Source organism: Uranotaenia lowii, chromosome 1, assembly GCF_029784155.1.
Source record: "Uranotaenia lowii strain MFRU-FL chromosome 1, ASM2978415v1, whole genome shotgun sequence".
NCBI lineage: Eukaryota > Metazoa > Arthropoda > Insecta > Diptera > Culicidae > Uranotaenia > Uranotaenia lowii.
Window position 1 is genome coordinate 147,105,104 of NC_073691.1, and position 22,189 is coordinate 147,127,292.

At 39.5% G+C, this 22,189-nt stretch overlaps 1 protein-coding gene across 1 annotated transcript in view; it reads right to left on the reverse strand.

Annotated features, from left to right (window-relative positions):
• Positions 1-22,189, reverse strand: part of LOC129738010 (cadherin-87A) — a 565,342-nt gene that overhangs the window by 25,086 nt on the left and 518,067 nt on the right. The window contains exons 17-21 of the mRNA XM_055729186.1: positions 19,525-19,614; positions 15,162-16,322; positions 12,702-12,862; positions 12,244-12,345; positions 10,603-11,080 (exon numbers count right to left, since the gene is read on the reverse strand). Of these exons, the coding sequence (XP_055585161.1) occupies positions 10,603-11,080; positions 12,244-12,345; positions 12,702-12,862; positions 15,162-16,322; positions 19,525-19,614 (1,992 nt within the window). The remainder of the gene's footprint in view (positions 1-10,602; positions 11,081-12,243; positions 12,346-12,701; positions 12,863-15,161; positions 16,323-19,524; positions 19,615-22,189) is intronic.

Sequence of the window (22,189 nt, forward strand, 5' to 3'; positions counted from 1 at the left end):
TTATGCGAGATGTGTTGCAGTCTTATACGATGTTCAGAGATTTTAACATCGATTGACAACTTAAGTCACATTTTATAAGATGTGTGTTGTAAGCTTGTACGATATGATGCAATTAGACATTTGATGGACTCTTTAAACGATATTTGATGTGAGTTGGGATGTACTCATGTACGATTTGTATCATAAAACAATTTTGCGGACCATTTTATGTAGCATGTTATGTGTAATATTGTGATTGAAATACGACGCTAGGAAGAAATAAAACTAGTTGATGATTTTAACTTATTTTTATTATAACTAACATTGAAATGCACTACATATATTTTCGTAGGTACCGCAACCGGGCATTGTCCCGCTCGCTACTTTCCTAAGTGCCACCGCTTCCATGCCTCCCCTCAGGATCTTTGACACCTCTTTCTTTCGGGTTTACAGCGGAAATTGCCGGGCCACAATTCTGTCCGTGAACATTTCTTGATAATCGTAGTATGCACATGCAAATCGTCGGGTAATTATCCGGCGGGTTTTTTTTAATCTGAGCCTAGTAGGGCAGAGTAATCCTGTTATTTTCGAAAGGAAAATGTTGGTGAGGTTTCTGTCCAACGTTGTTTTTCCAAAACCTACCTTTATTATTTTATTTCATCCGTTTGCTTGTTTGCTTTAGTCGTCAACTTTCTCAAAATTCAAATGCTGATACAAAATTGCAAGCACGATCGCAAAATTGCACATCCACTGAACACGATTTATCACGATGAAGTTTTAATATTATGATGAGATGCGGGCGAACGCTAAGTATCTGTTAATACGAATCTGATTTGATCGCATTAAATATATTTAAATCATGGGTAAAGTGACCGATTATACGATTATAATTATACTTGTTATAATATTTGTAGCTATATCGGAAAGACGCGGTGTTAATTTGCCTACTAATGTGACATTCTAGTAAACATACAACGTGATATGAAAGATGATGCTTACGTAGTATTCTTTACGAATTTATTCGAAGCCATTTGCGATTTCGATTCGAAAGTAATTTGTGTACCAATAAAATGCTTCTTAAGAAATCTTATGCGATCTTTATAAGATTTCATTTGACATCGGTGGAACTAAATACGACTTCATCCAACATATCGTAACTAAGTCATATTTCTCTGGTATGTTGCATCTTCTACGATGAATAAACGATATGGTCGAATTGTAAGTGTACATATTTACGATTCCGATTTGAGTTGCATCTATATACGAGTTCGACGATGATTTCTTTTACGATTTCATATTGGCTGGGTCCTGATCGTCAATTCACGACACATTGTCAGGTTTTTTTAGGTTGGGTTGCTCATTAATCGCCGGGTAATCTCCATGCGGGGTTTTTATTATCTAAGCCTAGTAGGAGAGAGTAAACCTGTAATTTTAGAAAAAAAAATTTAATGAGGTTTTTTTCCAACGTTGTTTTTCCAAAACCTACCTTCATTATTTTATTTTATCCGTTTGCTTTAGTCGTCAATCCACACAAAATTCAAATGCTGATACAAAATTGCAAGCACGATCGCAAAATTGCACATCCACTTAACACGATCCAACACGATGAAGTTTTAATATCATGAAGGATGTGGGCGAACGCTAAGTATCTGTTAATACGAATCTGATTCGATCGCATTAAATATATTTACATCGTCGGTAAAGTGATCGATTATACGATTATAATTATACTTGTTATAATATTTGTAGCTATATCGGAAAGACACGGTGTTCCAGCCAGCGGCTTTGGTGTAGTGGTTAGAGTTCAAGTCATCTACGCCAAAGTTCATGAGATCGAATCCCGGTCATGGCATACATAGTACACTTTCTGTGGTCTGGTGAATTTAGCATTTGTTAGATGCTAGCCATCATTACTTCGAAAGATGCGCGCTTAGAGTTAAGAAAAGAAGATCTCTTCAAAGAAACATGAAGTTTCACTGAGATCCTATGTGTGTGTGTTCGTTAATTTGTAGTAAACATACAAAGTGATACGAAAGACGATGCTTACGTAGTATTCTTTACGAATTTATTTGACGTCATTTACGATTTCGATTCTAAAGTAATTTGTGTACCAATAAAATGTATCAGAAATCTTATGCGATCGTTATAAGATTTCATTTGACATTAGTTGAACTAAATACGACTTCAACCAACATATCGTAACTAAGTCGTATTTCATTGAGATGTTGTATCTTCTACGCTGAACATACGATATGGTCGAATGGTAAGTGTACATATTTACGATTCCGGTTAAAGTTGCATCCATATATGAGTTCGACGATGATTTCTTTTACGATTTCATGTTGGCTGGGATCTTTTAACAGATTAGAAGCTTCTTTAACGGGAACACTTGGAAACAATGGTGAAACATAAAAAAACCATGATGTCATCTTTTTCGATACTTCCCTGTAGGGATTAGGATTGGTTAGAAAAACTGATGGAGAATTTAGTGTCAATAGAGGTGTTTAATTGGAATTTGAGTATGTCAATTTGATCGTGTGTAACCCGTTAGTGCAATTTGTGAACACGCGCTTCAATGAGCTGGTGAGTGAACGTGCTGAAGTGAGAGAATCGAGTGTCGAATTGCGATAGTGTTAGTGGTATCGATTGTCAGTTGAAGTTGGTTAACGAATTCAAGTGTCTTTGTTACTGATCTTGTTTTAAAGAGTTTCGGCGTCCTTTTAAACTCGTCTTAAAGCTTAGTTCTTTTAGAAATTGGACAGTTACGATTTACGAATGCGTGTATCTCAAAAACCGTTCGTTTGATCTAAATCAGTGGTTTTCAAAGTGGTCCCTACCGCCCCCTTGGGGAGCTCAATTTTGAAATTTGGGGAGGCGTTGGAAGAGCTCAGGGGGGCAGTGAAGTCGTAATCCTCATTTTCACAAGTCACTAAACAACAGATCACAACGAGTAAGTTTGATAACAAAACAATCAAATTACGTAACAGAACTAAACATCAGGTTCAAGACTCATATATTATATCAGAGCTGCCAGTAAATTTTTGAATCAGTAACTCGATATTATTTCTCAAAAAAATGTATTTAAAAGTTTTTTTAAATTGTCACAGATTTTGTATTTTTGCATGTTGATCTTGTTTTGTGAGACTATTTTGGGTTATGCTAAAACCAATAAATTTCAGATGGCAATGCTTGATAATCTTTGAAATGTACTGTTTCAAAAAGTCTGCTTCTAGGTGAGGCAAAAAGAAACCCGCTGCAGCACTTTGCAGCATTTTTTTTTACTTTTCGAGAACAAAAATGAGCAGTTTTTGAAAAGAGTTGTAATCGTTTAAAATGAAAATTCATGCCGCAACCAAACAAAACCATGTAAAATGCATGCTCAGTTTAATGAAATTTGCAAATCTATATATATAAAAAGCAATTTCTGTATGTTTGTTTGTCCTTTATAGACTCAGCCGTCTTAAGGGCTAGAGAGCTGAAATTTGGCATGGATGCTCATTAGGACCAAAAAGGATGAAAAATGTTTTCAGATTTTCGGATGACCCCTTCTGAAGGGGGTCGTCCATAGAAGACAAATATTGTTTTCGCGATGTTGACGTTACTTTTCGTCGGATCGTGTTGAAAATTTGCACATGAGTGTTTTGAAAGACGAGCAATCGATTTCAGGTGTCAAATTTTGTGTAAGGGGTCAACCAAAGGGGTCGTCCATATTAACTGTTCGCGCTTTTTGCGATATTGACGTTATTATACATCGTATTCAGATGAAAATTGGTACACGATAGTTTTGAGTGACGTGCAATCAATTTGAGGTATCAAATTCAGTGTAAGGGGCCGGAAGAAGGGGTCGTCCATATTAAAATTTCAGTATCTTAGTGATATTGATGTTTTTATGCATCGGATTGGGGTGGAAATTTGCACATAGGAGTTATTAGGGACAAACAACTGATTGAAATTATCCAAACTAAAATCAGGGGTCGGCCAAAGGGGTCGTCCATATTAACTATACACTGTTGATGCGATATTGTCGTTATTATACATCGGATTCAGATGAAAATTGGTACACAAGAGTTTTGAGAGATGAGCAATGAATTTCAGGTATTAAATTCGGTGTAAGGGGCCGGCAAAGGGGGTCGTCCATATAAACCTTTCAATATTTTTGCAATATCGTCGTTATTATACATCGCATTGGGATGAAAATTTGCACACGGTAGTTTTTGGGGACGAGCAACCAATTTCAGATGTCAAATGCTTTGCCAAGGGTCGACGAGAGGGGTCGTCCATAAAAAATAATTTTTCACTGTTTTTAGCAATATTGCTGTTATTATAAAATGGATTGCTTTGAAAATTTGCACACGGGAGTTTTGAGGGAAGGGCAATCAATTTCAGATATCAAAGTTTATATAAGAGCCCCCGAAAGGGGTTTAGGTTTTTGGCAATAATTGCGTTGTTATGCAATGATCGAGTCGAAATTTATACACGTGGTTTTTTGGCACGGTCAAAGGATTTCTGATTTCAAATTTAGTAGCAGACGACAGACAAAGTGATCGACCAATATTTTTGCAATTATTACTTAACAATGAATTCAGAAGTGCATTTGGAAAATGCTTGGCAATTGGCTTTCATAAAAACTGTTCATGACATTCTAAGTTGAAAGCGAAACGGAGTTCGTATGGGATCAGCTAGTCTGGGTATAAATTAAGGTTGACAGAATGCCCGTCTTTATACGGGTTTGCTCGGATATTAAATACAAAATTTGGGAAGAGTCCAACCCGGCCTGGTTGCCCGGATTTCATTTAAAAAGCGCGTATTTTGCCCAGATCAGTTCATTTTATTTGGCAAATCAAACAACAACAAAAAAAATTGCGTTGTGAAATTTTTAATTTATTCCCCAAAATCGAATTTTTTTTTTAGTAAGTTTTTTTAAAACAGTCATGGAAGGTTTCTCAGAAGCCTTTAATACGATTTAAAATCTGTCGATGAATTTTGTTAAAAATTATTTTTCAATTTTTTATATTCTCTTGATTTTGGATGAGCAGTTTCTGGGTTTTGACAAAATTTTCCCGAATATTGCCCGGCTTTTGGTCGTCAATTTTGAAATCAAATGCCCGATTTTTTATTACGGTTTTTATATAAAATTGCAGGTTTTATTCGGCCCGGATACGTACTGAAAAATCTGACAACCTTAGCATAAGTTAATAGAAGCTTATTTTGAGAAAACACGCTTTTAAGTGGCTATGTCTGGTCATTTTCCGAAAATTTGCGTTTTTCTTTCGAACGAAATAGTATGTTAATAAAATTCTAAAAATCTAAAAAATATCTAGGAATGAAGTTTGAAATATTAAAAATTTTTTGACACAATTAAATCGAAATCGACCATTTTCTGCTTATAAAATCCCATACCCCTTTGGTTCTTGAGGCTTCACATAATGTTGAATGAAATTTGAGTTAAGTCTTACAACAAAATAAAGCCGTAAACTAATAGTTTTTCTTCGATTCAGAAATCCAGATTATCATTTTTTAAAGATTTCCTAAAAATTTTCCCAGAGGGGGCGTTGAGCTCAAATATTCGGCAAAAGGGAGCAGTGAGTGAAAAAAGTTTGATACTGAATACTTCTCTTTTAGAAGACACTGGGTGCAATTTAGTGGATACATATGTTTCGAAATTAATAAAACTTGATTATTTTTGAGCCACTTTAAAGCGTTTTTAGTGGAATTTTTCCTGCAAAATCTGACAATATCTCAACAAAACCATCCTGAGATTGAACTCAAAATATAATCGGTTAGTATAGATCGTAGGTTGCGAAGGGTACATACAAGTTTACTCTTTTTTGGCTTTTAAAAACAACCAAAATCAGAGTTTTTGTTTTGAAAAATGTTGTTTATTTTCCACAGGAGCAGATATTTGGCAAATCATCATATTTTATAGAAAACAACCAGCAAATACATACATAATATGTTAGGGACTTTGACACGAGCAGACATGTAATAGGATTCAAAAGCTAGAATTTGTTTGAAATATGGTTTTTTATAAGTTTTGCCGTTCATCAGAAATCCTCTGTCGCAAGCCTCGGTACCGGCTATACAGCTTACAGCTTTATTCGGTTTAAATAACTCATAACTAGGCAACACTTAGTGCACTTACCCAAGCAACCAAAAGTCTCATATCTACTTAAACTCGTTCCTCCAAAGTTCGAATTTCGCTGAATAAAGGTTTCAAAGGGATTGGTACCAAATTTTCTCGAATGTGAGCATGAAAGTTACAAAAGGTTCCTGAAACAGCCTTCTATGGACTTGAAGTTCCAAAAAGTTTCTCAAATAGCCTTTTTTGTGACATGTCAATCGCACCCACACAGTATAAACGTTACAAATTAGGTCTCAAATAGCCTTCTGTGAACTTCAAGTTCCAAGAAGTTCCTCAAAAAGCTTTTTCTGTCACAATCAATCGCATCATTCAGAATAAAAGTTACAAATTGGGTCTCTAATAGCCTTTTATGGACTCGAAGTTCCAGAAAGTTTTTCAAATAGCCTTTTTTGAGACATGTCCGCCATTTCATGAATATGAAATGTGAACGAACATCACAAAAGGGCATATAATAAATAAATCATTTTTAGGAGCTTGGAAATTGTTGAAATGTATAATTTATATTGAAACTTCAACTCAGAACAACTTAAAGCTAACTCGCAAATGATTGTTTTTGAAAAGAGTAAATATTTCGACTTTATAAAATTTCGTCCAACTGTATTTACTTACCACGAATTTATCACACATTAAAAGTCAGTTGAAGCAGTTCATTTATTAAATATCAAGATAAACTCAAGAATTTGTATAACTTTTAGCTATAAACATGGAATTCCATTTTTTTAAACCGATATTATTTTAACGGATGATTGATTTATACGCCGTTTCGTAATGTTTCTTAGTCATAATCAACATGCGTCTTTGCTGCTGGCCGCTGTCTGCCCTTGCGAGTATTCTGAGAAGCTTATAACCAATTCGAATTTTAGCTGCCGGTAAGGCAACATCTAGGCGTGGCGTCGTGGCAGCGTGTTTGGCTATCATCTCGGAGGATCGGGTTCAAATCTGGTACAATGACTAATTTTTTCCATTAGGTTGTTTGATTGCTTGAGTAAGCGAATCAAATAATTGTGTAGCAGAACTGGCGTCTATGCCGGCATGTATCGAACAAAGTTAAAAACAAAGCAATTAAGTAAGATCAATTGAGGGAGGTGATGGGAGAGGAATAAAGATGGATGCCGAGAAACCGGCAGCACCACCACATGGGCTGGTGGTGACCAAAGTAAGAGAGGAGAGGAGAATAACTTTTTTGTTTTTGCTGATTAAACGTCTACTTGTGGGCTGAATAGAAGGCCGTTCAAATCTGTAATAGAACTTCAAAGTTTCAATACGAACTTAAATTTTGGGCTGAATAAGACGAACTTCAGCACATTGATTATGCTGATTAAGCGTTGTTCGACCTTTTTAACGAAACTTTTGGTTGCTTGGGTAGTTTTTCGCTTATTCAAAATTGCTGGTATGAGACTTGACTTCCCTGATGACCCTTAGCCGAAGTTGCCGATCATATGCTTCATCCCAATGCTTGATTTGAACTTTGTGGACATTTTTGACCGTATTTGCATACTTGGATAAATATGTGATCCGTTGATTTATAATAGATAAATAAATAAATAAATACTTTTCCACCAGTCACACACAATATCTCTTCGAATAATCAACGGTTTTGTCAGCTATCAATTTGATAATGATGGATTTTGAATGAAACTGTGCATAATTATTTTTTCCTTTTCTTCTTGCATCGTAAATATCTCAAAAACGCGTAAATTTTAAATTTTTACTAAAATAGTACTTTTTACAGGCAACAATATGCTGTCAAAATTTAGCGATGGGAAAGATGCAAAAGCGCCAGACCTTGTGGTGGCCGATCAACCCACGAATGTGCCGGTTGAGGATCAAGGGCTGGTTCTTCAACATCAGCATCATCACACAAAAACGAATTCTACGCGCAGCTGGAGCGTGAATATGACCGCTACTCAAAACATGAAATCAATATCGTCATCGGTGATTTTAACGCTCAGGTCGGCCAGAAAGAGGAATCCAAACCGACAACGATGTCCAGTTAAAGCTTGAGGATATGGATCTGTTGTTCAGTTCACCGTTTACAGTTTCGTAAGCATGAATGGATGGGTTATTTGGCCCAATGACTTCCGCAATCCATCTGTAGATGGGGCACATGGTCATCGTTAGAAAGGCCCACGAAATTGACCATTTCGGTCGTAATTTATGAACTCGCCAAAACTTAAACCGTTTGGCCAGGATTCTGAGTTGAGGGCCTTATCTTTGAGCTCAGGATCAAGACCCACTTTAAATGATACGAATCTCATGGAGCTCACGTCGGTGCCTCTAGGTACCAGTTTCACAACTGGCGCAGAGTTAGCTTCGAGATTTGCTTTTACTATCTCCATGTCACTGTGGAAAATTGCTTTGCACCCAATTTGCAAGGTTCGTTAACAGCAGGATTCGGAGCTCGGAACCGTTCGAGAGCATGACGAAAATCAAGACGAGCAGGCGTGAGCATTGGAGCAGGTGTGGCAGGTGGTTTAGTGCACAGCAATTTCTGAAGTTCTGAAATAGCTTCGGTAAGCTGAGCTTCTTCTGTCTGCTGAGGAAGTGGGGCAAAAGCAAGGTGTCGGGAATGTGCGTTTTCGAAAAGTTCGGCGCAATCATCGCACATCCAGTATACATTTTTCGACAGTGTTTTTAAGGATCGGGCTGCGGTATTACTGATGCTAACACAACTGAGATGGAATTCTTTTTCACAAATGCCACGACAAACTATAAACTCAATTCCGCTGAACGTTCCGGAGCAGCTTGAGCACGTCTTTGTCATATTAGCCCGGTGGGTATGCAGCACGCAGTTTAAATACAGAGTAGGTACAAATGTCTCCAACAGATGTCGCTTCAGTTGCAAAAATGAAGCAGGGGAGCTTTGAACGATCTTCACTTATTCTTATTTTCGCAATATGTCGCTTCTGTTGTGTAACTCTCCACAAATAACTGGCAATGGAATCGATATCACAATATAATAGCGCCAGCACTAAATTTTACTTCGGAAGTCCGGACTTCCGATCCCGAACTTTCTTCCGAACTTTTGGCAGTTGTGTTTAAAAAAATAACAGTGTATTATATGCAACGTTGCCACACATAAATTTGTATCCACCAGAGTATCTCTACATACGTTAAGCGGGCCAAAGACTACACAACATTGGTACAAATGCGATGAAATTTTGTCGCTGTGAACATCGTGACGCATCGTGTATGGCACTGCTTGTATGAGCGCCCAAACGGTTTGAGTAATATCGGTTGGGATCGAAACATTTTGTACAAACCATCACCCTCTGCCGGAGTGGAAATGTTTTTTGTTGCTTTTGCTGTTTTCGCCAGCAATCGTTTGTGTTCGCGTGAAATATACTCTTACGGGCAAGAATGAGATACACAAACGATTCAAATGAATTTGTGGCAACGTTGATTTGAAAATTTCTTGGCGAACGACTCAATGTGTTTTGGTCGGAAGTCAGCCATGATGCCAGTTCACCAACGACGTTTATAAATTTTTTATCTAAACGCACAATATCACTGCTCTTAGCGAAAATGTTCACCACAACCGAGGGGCTCAACCGAGGGGCTGGCGATTAGCCAATGATCAATTGACCAGTTAGATCAGAGTCACCATCCAGTCTACGTGTGCGGATTTTTTGTATACCTATAGTCTAAATAAGTCTAAAGTAGCTAATAAATAATTGTAATGAATTAAGTTAAACAGAAGTTGTTTGTTTAAATCAAGTAGCGCGTGTTCAATGTACTTATTTTTATTGCTCCGGAAACCTACCAACCAAGGAAAAGGGCCATATTGGAGCCCCTATTGACCCCTCCAACAGATGTCATGGAAAATATTACGTCATATTATTGATCATCTTGATTATTGATTGCTAATTGTGGCTAGCAAGTCAAATGTATAGGTTTTTTTTTTGAGTGATAATTTTTATAATATTTATCTACTATGAACAATAAAATTTGAAACTATTTTGTTTTTTTTATCATTCTTTTATAGATTGTAGATACAAAATATTCATTTGTTAAATAAAAATCATTGTTACTGTGCAGTCCAGTTAGGCAAAAACGCCGAGAACAAAGGGTAAAATAATTCACACTAATGCGCACAAATACACAGACATCGTCAACCCTTTCGAGCTGATTCGGTAGGTACCTATAAAGGTATGTCTAAGACCCGTTATTAATGATCTGCCCAATCAACCGATAACTATACCTATCTGTAAGAAAGCCAATGCCATGTTAACAAGATAATAACGTAAATCAGGCTTAATTGAAAATTTAACTGATATTCTAATTTACAGAAGTATGAACGATTCCATTCTGCCGTAGTAATTTAAGCAATTTTCGAACCGAAAAACAATATAACCGTCTATTGTACGGACGGAACAGAGCCATCAAATCCATTCAGCTGCCATTTTGATTTATATTATACTCTCGCAAAATTCCTTACAAATAATTCCTTCACCATCCGCACTCGAATGAGAAATACTCACCGAAGGAGCTCTGCTATTCCGAAGCGTCGCATAGTCCGCCATCTCCCCGCTCAGTCCAAATCCGGCGGCCACCAGTGCTCCGGCATTTCCGGGAACCGGTCCACCAGCTCCTCCACTTCCTACTCCGGTTCCTCCTCCTCCACCACCACCAGAACCCAGCACCGTACTCAAATTGGTGGCATAATTCCGTGGCTGAATGGTGGCGTAAGTATTATCGCCCCCGCCCTGGGACAGCTCGTAGGAATCTCGCCGCTCCGCCAGCCCGGCCAAAACCAGGGACGATTGTTCCTGGTGCAGGATGGCTCCGCCCACCAGACCTAGCCCGGCTCCGCCCATTCCGGAGCCGCTGATCGTCGATGATGTGCTGTTCGAAGAATTGTTTAGCTGCTGTTGTTGCTGTTGCTGATGCTGCTGCGTTAATTCCGGTTCCGAAAATACTTGCATCGTCAGTTCTTGTTCCTCGTACAGCTTCAGTTTTCTACAGCGGGATTGAGAAAGGACAAAAAGATGGAGAATAACCATAAGTGAGGGATACTCGTCTATTCGAGAACCATTGTTGTCGGGAAATTCTGTGGTCTGCTCCCTGAAATTGCTGCTCATTTGGAAAAGTGTAAATGTACCAGCAGTGTTAATTTTTGGATTGCGTGGTGTCCAAAGATTTTCAAATTTCAGTTTAAAATATAAGATATCAATTTCAGATATAAGATTATGATTTCGGATTCATGGCCCTAGATTTCAGATTCAGATTTCAGAATCAGATTTCAGATTCAGATTTCAGATTCAGATTTCAGATTCAGATTTCAGATTCAGATTTCAGATTCAGATTTCAGATTCAGATTTCAGATTCAGATTTCAGATTCAGATTTCAGATTCAGATTTCAGATTCAGATTTCAGATTCAGATTTCAGATTCAGATTTCAGATTCAGATTTCAGATTCAGATTTCAGATTCAGATTTCAGATTCAGATTTCAGATTCAGATTTCAGATTCAGATTTCAGATTCAGATTTCAGATTCAGATTTCAGATTCAGATTTCAGATTCAGATTTCAGATTCAGATTTCAGATTCAGATTTCAGATTCAGATTTCAGATTCAGATTTCAGATTCAGATTTCAGATTCAGATTTCAGATTCAGATTTTAGATTCAGATTTCAGATTCAGATTTCAGATTTCAGATTTCAGATTCAGATTTCAGATTCAGATTTCAGATTCAGATTTCAGATTTCAGATTCAGATTCAGATTTCAGATTCAGATTTCAGATTCAGATTTCAGATTCAGATTTCAGATTCAGATTTCAGATTCAGATTTCAGATTCAGATTTCAGATTCAGATTTCAGATTCAGATTTCAGATTTCAGATTCAGATTTCAGATTCAGATTTAAGATTCAGATTTCAGATTCAGATTTCAGATTTCAGATTTCAGATTCAGATTTCAGATTCAGATTTCAGATTCAAATACTTTGTTCTGAATAATGTTCCATACTTAGATTCTTTATTCAGATATCTGTTTTGAATTCAGGCGTCCAATTCAATGTTTAGAGAAAGACTTTTTAAGATTCAGATTTAAGTGGTTTTGTTTGTAATGAGTTTGATTGATTCAGGAACGATAAAACAAAAAAAAATACAAATTCGCAACTTACTGCTCAATCCAGAGTGGATTCTCGGTAGTGTTCAAATCCTCGATAATCTGCTTCTTGATGAGAGCGTCCTTTCGTCTGGTTTCGTTCGGTATCGTGATGACCCTGCAAATGTGTAGCATAAAAAATGTTGTGGGAGTTCATCTTCACGGGTAAGGGGGATGAAAGAAAAGTAACTGAGACGAATATCGAACATAATCGAAGAGATAATCTTACTTGGAAATTGCAAATTGGTTACTCGGAAAACGACGTTTTTTCTTCAGTCAATTGTTTAAGGGAAAACTCAAATCGTTTGGACTGTGGAAAGTTTGATGAAGTCAGGATAGCTTAAATATTTGCCCATAATCTATGAACAATTAGGCTTCCTAACCTGAACGTTTCGGATGAAAACGAAATTTTTGCTATCCTCACAACGTTTCGAATCGCTTGAATATAGAGTACAAGCCTTCCGGAATACCTACCAGTGCTTGAGACAGCAGCAGAGGACGATGAAGCTGACGGCACCCACAAAAAGCACTATCAGCAGGGCGATTATCGCCGCCAGAGCCAAATCGAACTCGTCCTGGGCCGTGGTGACGTACGCCGGGACGACGTTCTCGATCGAAAAGCCTGCGTTGTAATCCTGAAATTGGAAAGACAAAGAAGAGCACAGAAGAAAAAAAACATAACATGAAAAGTGAGTAGGACCAAAGATAAAAATTGTGGAACCGGGCGCTAAAAACCGGTGCAGGTATGGGGGGATGATTTTATTTTTTGTGCTGGTTTCCATCCATTGCTCAATATTCCCATGCAAGGTTTGCAGATTCATTGCCCGGTTCTACTTGGAATGGAATCCTACAGTAGCCTGATAGCCTGTGACTGGACGGATCCGGAAAGAGTCCAGTCCTGGGACTTTTATCTTCGTTCACTTGAAGTTTGGTGAGCCAAATTAGACCATCACCTAGTCCAAGTTGTGTGTGTGTGTAAATGTTCGTGTGTGCAGTGCATGAACCAGAATAGAAAGAAGCCGATCTGTGGGTGGAGTATCCTGCCCAATGGCATAAGAGCTATTAAGTCAACACCTAATCTTGTGTTGTTGTTCTCTGCAGTCCGGATCAGCCATGGTAGTTTGGTAACGGCCCTAGAAGATCCGTTCTCCGGTTCGATCTGAAGTTTACATGGAAAGCAACGGGCCCAAATTAAATTGCTCACTCATGCTCGAATGTTTAAAGGATTATCAATTTGTTGGGAACAAGCTGACGATGCACATGGACTTATTGTAAATAAGAAAAAAACTGCATAAAAACCTATTCTCCAAAAATAGTCCCGTAGAAAATGAACGAAACGATACAATTCGTTCGAGATTATTCTGGGCAGGTTTCAATAACTAATCCTTGGAAATTGTAATTAACAACATAAAAAGTTTATAAAGGAGAATTTATTGAGTCAGTCAGTCAGTCAGTCAGTCAGTCAGTCAGTCAGTCAGTCAGTCAGTCAGTCAGTCAGTCAGTCAGTCAGTCAGTCAGTCAGTCAGTCAGTCAGTCAGTCAGTCAGTCAGTCAGTCAGTCAGTCAGTCAGTCAGTCAGTCAGTCAGTCAGTCAGTCAGTCAGTCAGTCAGTCAGTCAGTCAGTCAGTCAGTCAGTCAGTCAGTCAGTCAGTCAGTCAGTCAGTCAGTCAGTCAGTCAGTCAGTCAGTCAGTCAGTCAGTCAGTCAGTCAGTCAGTCAGTCAGTCAGTCAGTCAGTCAGTCAGTCAGTCAGTCAGTCAGTCAGTCAGTCAGTCAGTCAGTCAGTCAGTCAGTCAGTCAGTCAGTCAGTCAGTCAGTCAGTCAGTCAGTCAGTCAGTCAGTCAGTCAGTCAGTCAGTCAGTCAGTCAGTCAGTCAGTCAGTCAGTCAGTCAGTCAGTCAGTCAGTCAGTCAGTCAGTCAGTCAGTCAGTCAGTCAGTCAGTCAGTCAGTCAGTCAGTCAGTCAGTCAGTCAGTCAGTCAGTCAGTCAGTCAGTCAGTCAGTCAGTCAGTCAGTCAGTCAGTCAGTCAGTCAGTCAGTCAGTCAGTCAGTCAGTCAGTCAGTCAGTCAGTCAGTCAGTCAGTCAGTCAGTCAGTCAGTCAGTCAGTCAGTCAGTCAGTCAGTCAGTCAGTCAGTCAGTCAGTCAGTCAGTCAGTCAGTCAGTCAGTCAGTCAGTCAGTCAGTCAGTCAGTCAGTCAGTCAGTCAGTCAGTCAGTCAGTCAGTCAGTCAGTCAGTCAGTCAGTCAGTCAGTCAGTCAGTCAGTCAGTCAGTCAGTCAGTCAGTCAGTCAGTCAGTCAGTCAGTCAGTCAGTCAGTCAGTCAGTCAGTCAGTCAGTCAGTCAGTCAGTCAGTCAGTCAGTCAGTCAGTCAGTCAGTCAGTCAGTCAGTCAGTCAGTCAGTCAGTCAGTCAGTCAGTCAGTCAGTCAGTCAGTCAGTCAGTCAGTCAGTCAGTCAGTCAGTCAGTCAGTCAGTCAGTCAGTCAGTCAGTCAGTCAGTCAGTCAGTCAGTCAGTCAGTCAGTCAGTCAGTCAGTCAGTCAGTCAGTCAGTCAGTCAGTCAGTCAGTCAGTCAGTCAGTCCTATCCAGGCTATCCTCTACGCAACGGGCTGCGGCATTGAGCTACAGCACAGAGAACAGACATACAAGCTAGCCCACGAAACTTGTGTAACATTTCCAACGTTAGTTTTGAAATATTTTTTTTTTTGTTTTTTAGCTGGGCCTTTTCGAAAACTGGCCACTTGAAAATTTTATTTGTAACTTTTGAACGGCGCAATATATGGCACAATTTCTAACGTATTTTTTGAATGTCAGCATTTGAAATTTTACACACTTTTTGGAAGATTTTTTGTTCGAGCTTGTATGTCTGTTCTCTGTGGCTACAGTTATAAGAGTTTGACTGCATGTGAAAAATTATGGAACACAAATCGTTTCAAAACTAACCTGTAAGAAGTCATATTTGGCATCGATCTCCTTCAGAATCTCTTCCACCGGCACGATCGACTGGGTTTCCATATCGATCGCGTGGATGTACATATCGCACCAATCCATTCGAATCCGGCCCATGCTGTCCACATGGTAGCGGATCTCATCGACGATGATCATCTTCTGGGTGGCATTCGACAGCTCCGACACGATCTCGTCCCGCTCCAAATGCACCTCGGAAGGCGGCCTGGACAGGATGACGCGAACCAGCTGCTCCGGGTTGAAAATCCAAACGTAAACCTTGGCCGTCGCGACCCGTTCCGGCGATTCCACCTCCTTGGCCACCACTTCCAGGATGAAGCGGTCCTGGTTATATTCGGCCATGTAGTTGGCCGTCGCGATTCGGCCTTCCTTGGTGATGGTGAAAGGACTTGGCACTATGCTGCCTGTGGTTTTGGTGGCACCGTATTTGTACAGGAATGAACCACTGATGAAGAGATCCATTGTAGAATTTGCCCCCGAATCTTTGTCGGTTGCGTTGACAATCGTAACCAACTCGTTGATCGCTGCCTTGGAGCTCACGCCGGCATAGTAAACATCCTGCTTGAACACCGGAGGATTATCGTTCACATCCAACACCGTAACCCAAACTTTGGCCACTGTACTGTCTCGCTCTAGCTTCTTGATCGACATCATCATCCGGTCCCTTTCACTGATCAGTAAATCTGACTTTTTACTAGCCTGGATGTACAAGGCATACATGTCCATCTCCTCCCGATCCAAGGACTTGTTCGTGAAGATGTCACCGGTGTTTTTGTCTAAATAGAACGCCCCATCTTCGTTGCCCAGCAACATGTAGTAGTAGATTTTTGGATCCGGGCTATCGTAGAAGGCTTGAATCTTCCCGATCCGTATATCCCGGGGACCATTCTCCGCGATGAACAACTTGTAAGGATTGGAAGCGTCCGGGAACTCCGGATGATTCTCGTTCACGTCCACCAGCAGCACCGTCAGGAAGCGAAGCGTCTCGAAGGCCGACGGAGTACCCTGATCCCGGGCCACCAGGATCAGCTGAAAGCGGGGCTGTTTCTTCCGGTCCAGCGGTTTTCGGATCCGCAGCTCCCCGGACATCTCGTTGATGCTGAACTCGTCCGTTTCTTGCACGTTTCGATTGTTGACCTGGGGAATAGTTTAATGGGTTTCATGAGCTATCGTTCAACAATCGAAAAGGAAATTGTGAAAAGGTAATCTCTTCAAGTAGCTTAAGGATGCTATGTTAAGTTGAGACTTTCCCTACAATTTTGAGCCTCAAACCAAATATTCTACCGAGGTCGCCTAGGTCGTTTTTAACGCTTATTCATAGATTTTATATAGGGGTATGCAACAATACCAGATCTGTCTAGAGGGGTTGTAAAATTCCCAAACATGTGCTGTGGTAGGAATCAAACCCCTAGGGATGCCTACCAAAAAGATACAACCGGACTACGACTGGGGTAGACATACGGCACAACCCCAAGGTTGAAGATGTCAAGATGAGACTATTTATACCCTCTGCGTTGACTATGCCTTTTCGGGGAGTATCTGAGTAGTGTTGTTTCCCAACGAACGAATCTGTGGGGATAATACTTGGCATTTCTAGAAGTGTAGATGACAGCGGAAAGTACCCGCGAAATAGAGTGGTTCGTAACCCCAGACAAATAATTTAATTCAGTATAGGATATCATCTGCGTCGGGAATCATACAAACTTGTGTGTAGTGACAGGCGTGAGTCCAGAATGTCCTGGTGTAAAGAGGTCGGACTTCAAGTCGTTCGAGAAGAAGTCAGGCCTCGAATCACCAAGAGGAGTGGTTTGTGTGTTAAAACCCGAGTATTTATACGGACACGTCAGATCTCGAGTGGGTGGAGAACATATAAGACCTTGAGTCGACAAGAAGATAGGTTGTGTGTCATTACGAGGATTGGTCAAATCTCGAGTCGCTAGAGAGATGAGGCCTTGAGAATAGTAGAGGAGAAATGCGAATGTGTTAACCTCGTGTCGGGTCGGGTCGAAGAAGAAGTGTTGCTGAAAGAGATTTCGTTAACTAGTAACCCGTTGAGTTCACGAGTACGAGCACGAATATAAGCTTCGCAGAATTCATCACAAGCTAACGTTCTTATGCTTTGCAAATTAAGCTCTTGATATTTTTGATCGGGAGAACCAACATGAAGAGTGCTCTGAGGGTTCACTTTATGAATTTCGTTGGATCGGGAGGACCAACATGAAGAGTGTTCAGAATGATCACTTCACAAACTTTCGTTGGATCGGGAGGAACAACATGAGTATTCTGAAGGTTCACTATATGAATTTTTGTTGGATCGGGAGGACCAACATGAAGACGGTTCTGAAGGTTCACTTCATGAATTTTAGTTGGATCGGGAGGACCAACATGAAGAGTGTTCTGAAGGTTCACTTTAAGAATTCCGTTGGATCAAGAGGACCAACATGAAGAGTGACTTGAAGGTTCACTTTACAAACTTTCGTTCGATCGAGGGAATCATGATGAGTGTTCTGAAGGTTCACTTTACGAATTCCGTTGGATTTGGAGAACCAACATGAAGAGTGTTCAGAATGTTCATTTCACATACTTTCGTTGGATCGGGAGGACCAACATGAAGAGTGTTCTGAAGGTTCACTTAACAAATTTCGTTGGATTGGGAGGACCAATATGAGTATTCTGAAGGTTGTCTTTATGAATTTTTGTTGGATCGAGAGAACCAGCATGAAGAATTTTCTGAAAGTTCACTTCATGAGTTTTCGTTGGATCGGGAGGACCAACATGAAGAGTTTTCTGAAGATTCACTTTATGAATATTCGTTGGATCGAGAGGACCAATATGAGGAGTGTTTGGAATGTTCACTTCACAATCTTTCATGGGATCGAGAGGACCAACGCTCTGAAGTGTTGACTCAACAAATTTTGTTGGAACGGGAGGACCAACATGAAAAGTGTTCGGAATGTTCAATTCACAATCTTTCATTGGATCGGGAGGACCAACATGAAGAGTGTTCACTTTACTTATTCCGTTGGATAGGGAGGTCCAACATAAAGAGTGTTCTGAAGGTTCACTTAACATACTTCCATTTAATCGGGAGGACCAATATGAAGAGTGTTTTGAAGGTTCACTTAACGAATTTTCGTTGGATCAGGAAGACCAACATGAAGAGTGTTCTGAAGGTTCACATTACGAATCCCGTTGGATCGGGAGGACCAACATGAAGAGCGTTCTGAAGGTTCACTTAACGAATTTCGTTGGATTGAGAGGACCAACATGAGTATTCTGAAGGTTGACTTTATGAATTTTTGTTGGATCAGGAAGACCAACATGAAGAGTGTTCTGAAGGTTCACTTCACGAATTTTCTTTGGATCGGGAGGATCAACATGAAGAATGTTCTTAAGATTCAGTTTATGAATATTCGATGGATCGAGAGGACCAACATGAAGAGTGTTTAGAATGTTCACTTCACTTTCTTTGGATCAGAAGGATTAACGTGAAGAGTGCGCTGAAGGTTGATTTAACGAATTTTCGTTGGATCGGGAGGGCCAACATTAATGCGTAAAGGTTCTCGTGGCTACCCTAAGAGCTGATCAAATGGTGCACTTAGGCATTTCAGAAACCGTACCTCGCTGGACCTACGGGATTAAACGGCTACTGAGAATCAAGAAACCCCGAGAGGATGACTCTTAGACAAACTTTAAGATCAGCAAGAAAAAATGCTTCAGAGATTCGAAGGCCCAAGGCCACCGACCGAAAAAAGTCTGGAGAATATTGTGGATTGTGTGATTATCTAAGAGCGCGCCTTAACGTATCTGAAAGTCTTTTTTTAGTGAAAGTATGGATTAGAACGAAAATATTCTGAAAATAATAGTTTTGCCTAAAAAATATGAATAAAATCTTCTGGACCCATTTGAGCAATTGATTGGTTTCTTGATCAAAAATCTTCAGATTTGTAATGGATACATGTACAAGGCTTGTAATATAGCTCAGCTGGCTCCTAAGCCTATATCCACGAGTTCAAGCCCTAGAGTAAACATCGAACTCAGTATTACGGTACCGGATAAGTTTTTCAATAATTGTCCGCCAACTGCAACATTGGTATAAGGTCGCAAATGTCATAAAGATCGAAACGAGAGAAAAATCATATACGCGCGTAACTGGCAGGATATTAAATTTTGATGAGGAATTAATGAAAAATAGCTTAATTGAAGTTGAATGAAACATACAAGGAAACATGTCGAAATTTTTTTCGCTTCCGCAATAGGTTCAAATCCTCAAAAACCTTCTGTTCCTGGAAGAGTGTGTGGGTATATGGGAAAATGATGGTGAAAAAAAAAGACTCACCTGCAGATGGTACAGGACCTTTCCATTGGATCCGTCGTCGTTGTCCGTGGCTTTGACCGTCATCACCAGGTAATCCGTCATTGCTAGGTTCTGAAAATAGCATTTTAATCAAAAACACTGCGTTAGCCAGACAGATTCGAGGGCAAACGAAATGTAATGGACGGGCATTTGGAAGCGTGGATTGACATCATTTTGATTGAAATTTTGTTCCAACCAATTGAGCCAATGAATTGATTGGACCTATTACAAGTTATAAGATAAATTATTTTTTCCCCTTAAAACTCTATCTACATATCTGTGAAATGGAATAATAAATTGAAATGGTTCTTTTTTTTATCATCTCTGCCTTTTGAGTTTTGGAGCAGTTGAATTGAAAATATTAGTAAGCATTTGAGAAATATGATAGAAAACCGTCGAAGGACTGAATCCCGAATTCTAACCCAACATTTGAATGTTGGCCAATTGTTCATAAGTAGATTGGACCTCCAAATTATTGGAAAGGGTCTCCTTGTACAGCGAGCATCGAAAACGTTTTTGACGGCTAGATTGGTTCATTCCAGAAACATGAAATCTACCGTAGAAAAAAAACGGACAGCAAAAGACCTGTTGCCAAAACTTAACATTAACAGCGAACAAGGTCTATAGGGCTAAGTGGTGTAATTATGAACAAGGCGTAATTCCGAACAAACGCCGTAAGCGCCATTATGGTCATAGTAGAGTCTCAAAACTGATCAAATGTGATAGTCTGTCATTTTATTGATGAGTTACAGTTACAACTTGCGAACCTAACTGTAAAATTTTTGTAGTTACAGTTATTAACAAAGTATATGTTTCTGAGAAACGAAAATCGTTTTGAGACGTGTCTTATCAATTGACTCCCTCGTCAATGTGAATGGAGATAAAATGTTGTTTTTAAAAGTTTTACGTTCAGTAATTGATGCTCCATGTGGTGTAATATGATTAAAAGTTGAAATTTTTTTTACCCACGACCAAAGAAGTGTTCTTATTTACCTCATACTTTCCAAGATGCGGGGTAATTATGAACACGTGTTTTCTCAGCATTGGTTTGTGATTAAAATTTACTTTTTACCTTCAAAAGCATGATAACCATCCAAATCCTGAAAATAAGCCTTAAACATTGTTTTTTTTTTGAATATGTGATTATATGAAAACATGGCTCTCAGCAGTGAAAAACTGAAAAAACTTCTCAACAGTAAATTTGAATATCATTACAAATCTCACTACAATGCACTGTTTAGACGTGATTTCAATCTCGAAATAAAGCTAATATCAAGAGTCATCACATAACTAGAATCGTTACAGTTTCATGATTACCCCATAGACAAGGGGATAATTATGAACGAGTGTTTTACGCTCACAAGCTGCAACTTAAAAATAAGAAAAAAAATCTTAAAATAAAGAAGGGAACCAGTCATGCATTTTTGGTTACTTTCCAGAATTTCAACATTAAAGAACTTGTTCGAGCCAAACTCGAAGAATTGGCAACGTCGCAATTGCGCCACCAACGAAAAAAGTCATCACCGATCACCGTCTGCTACTTTTGTGTGTTGTTTGTCCATTCAAGGACATGCATTCATATGTGTACATAGGAAACACCGGTAAACGCCGGCCGGCGTACAACAACAATTGCATGCTGTTACTTCAGTCAGCGAGCAGTGGAAAGTTCCATTGCGCACACAGATGTTTGTGTGCGTGTGAATGAAGCAATCATTCAAGCAACCGGCGTGTTCGCCAATCCATTCAGATCCATTCCATCCGTCGACAAGTCAAGACGTCGATTTGAAGTTAAGCCAAGTGTTCCTCCAAGTTAAGATTCCTTCCTACGAGTTAAGATTATTTTCTATGAGATTCCTTCCTACGAGTTAAGTTGTTCCTTCGAGTTAAGTTTCCTTCCTCCATTAGTTCATGTTTCCTCCTAATAAGTTAAGTAAATGTACATAGTGTAAATACATGTAAATAGAGAACAATAAGTGCCTTTTTAATAGTGACAATTCCTCCATTCAACATCCGGTTAATTGTGTCTTCGGTCTTTTCGAACGGTCCCCAAAATACGAGCAAAAATACAGTCCACGGCTCTTTCAGAACTACTTGTTTGAACTGATAGTATGAAAAACTGAATAATTTTGTTCATAATTACCCCACCTAGCCCTACATTAACCAGGGAACGCCTGCTCTTTGTACCTTTCAATGCTGAACAAGCCTTCAGAAAGCTACAAAATTTTCTGTGTTACAGGTTTTTCCGCAGCTTTAAGCCCAACACGATTCCAATTCTGATCAAAGATCGATACAGCTTGAAAATCTGTAGGTCTTAAGCTCCATTCCTCCATAAGACATCCCGATACAATAAACACCCGTGGGCTACCAGGTCCCATGAAAAGTATGCTGTTCGAAGGACCATAAGAATGCATGATGATGCAAACTTCGTCTCAAATATCCATGTGATCCTAAATTCTGCAGTCCCATTCCTCCATGATGCCCCCTTATCAAGAAGACCTTCAAGGGCTACCAGGGTCCATGAAAAGTTTCGAATAGCTGGTGTCGTTGAGAAACTCGATGAGACAGAATTAACCGGCTCGGAGGACCATAATTATCATTGCAAAATCGTGGATCTATTTGGAACCTGCTTGAAGGACCATATTCTAAG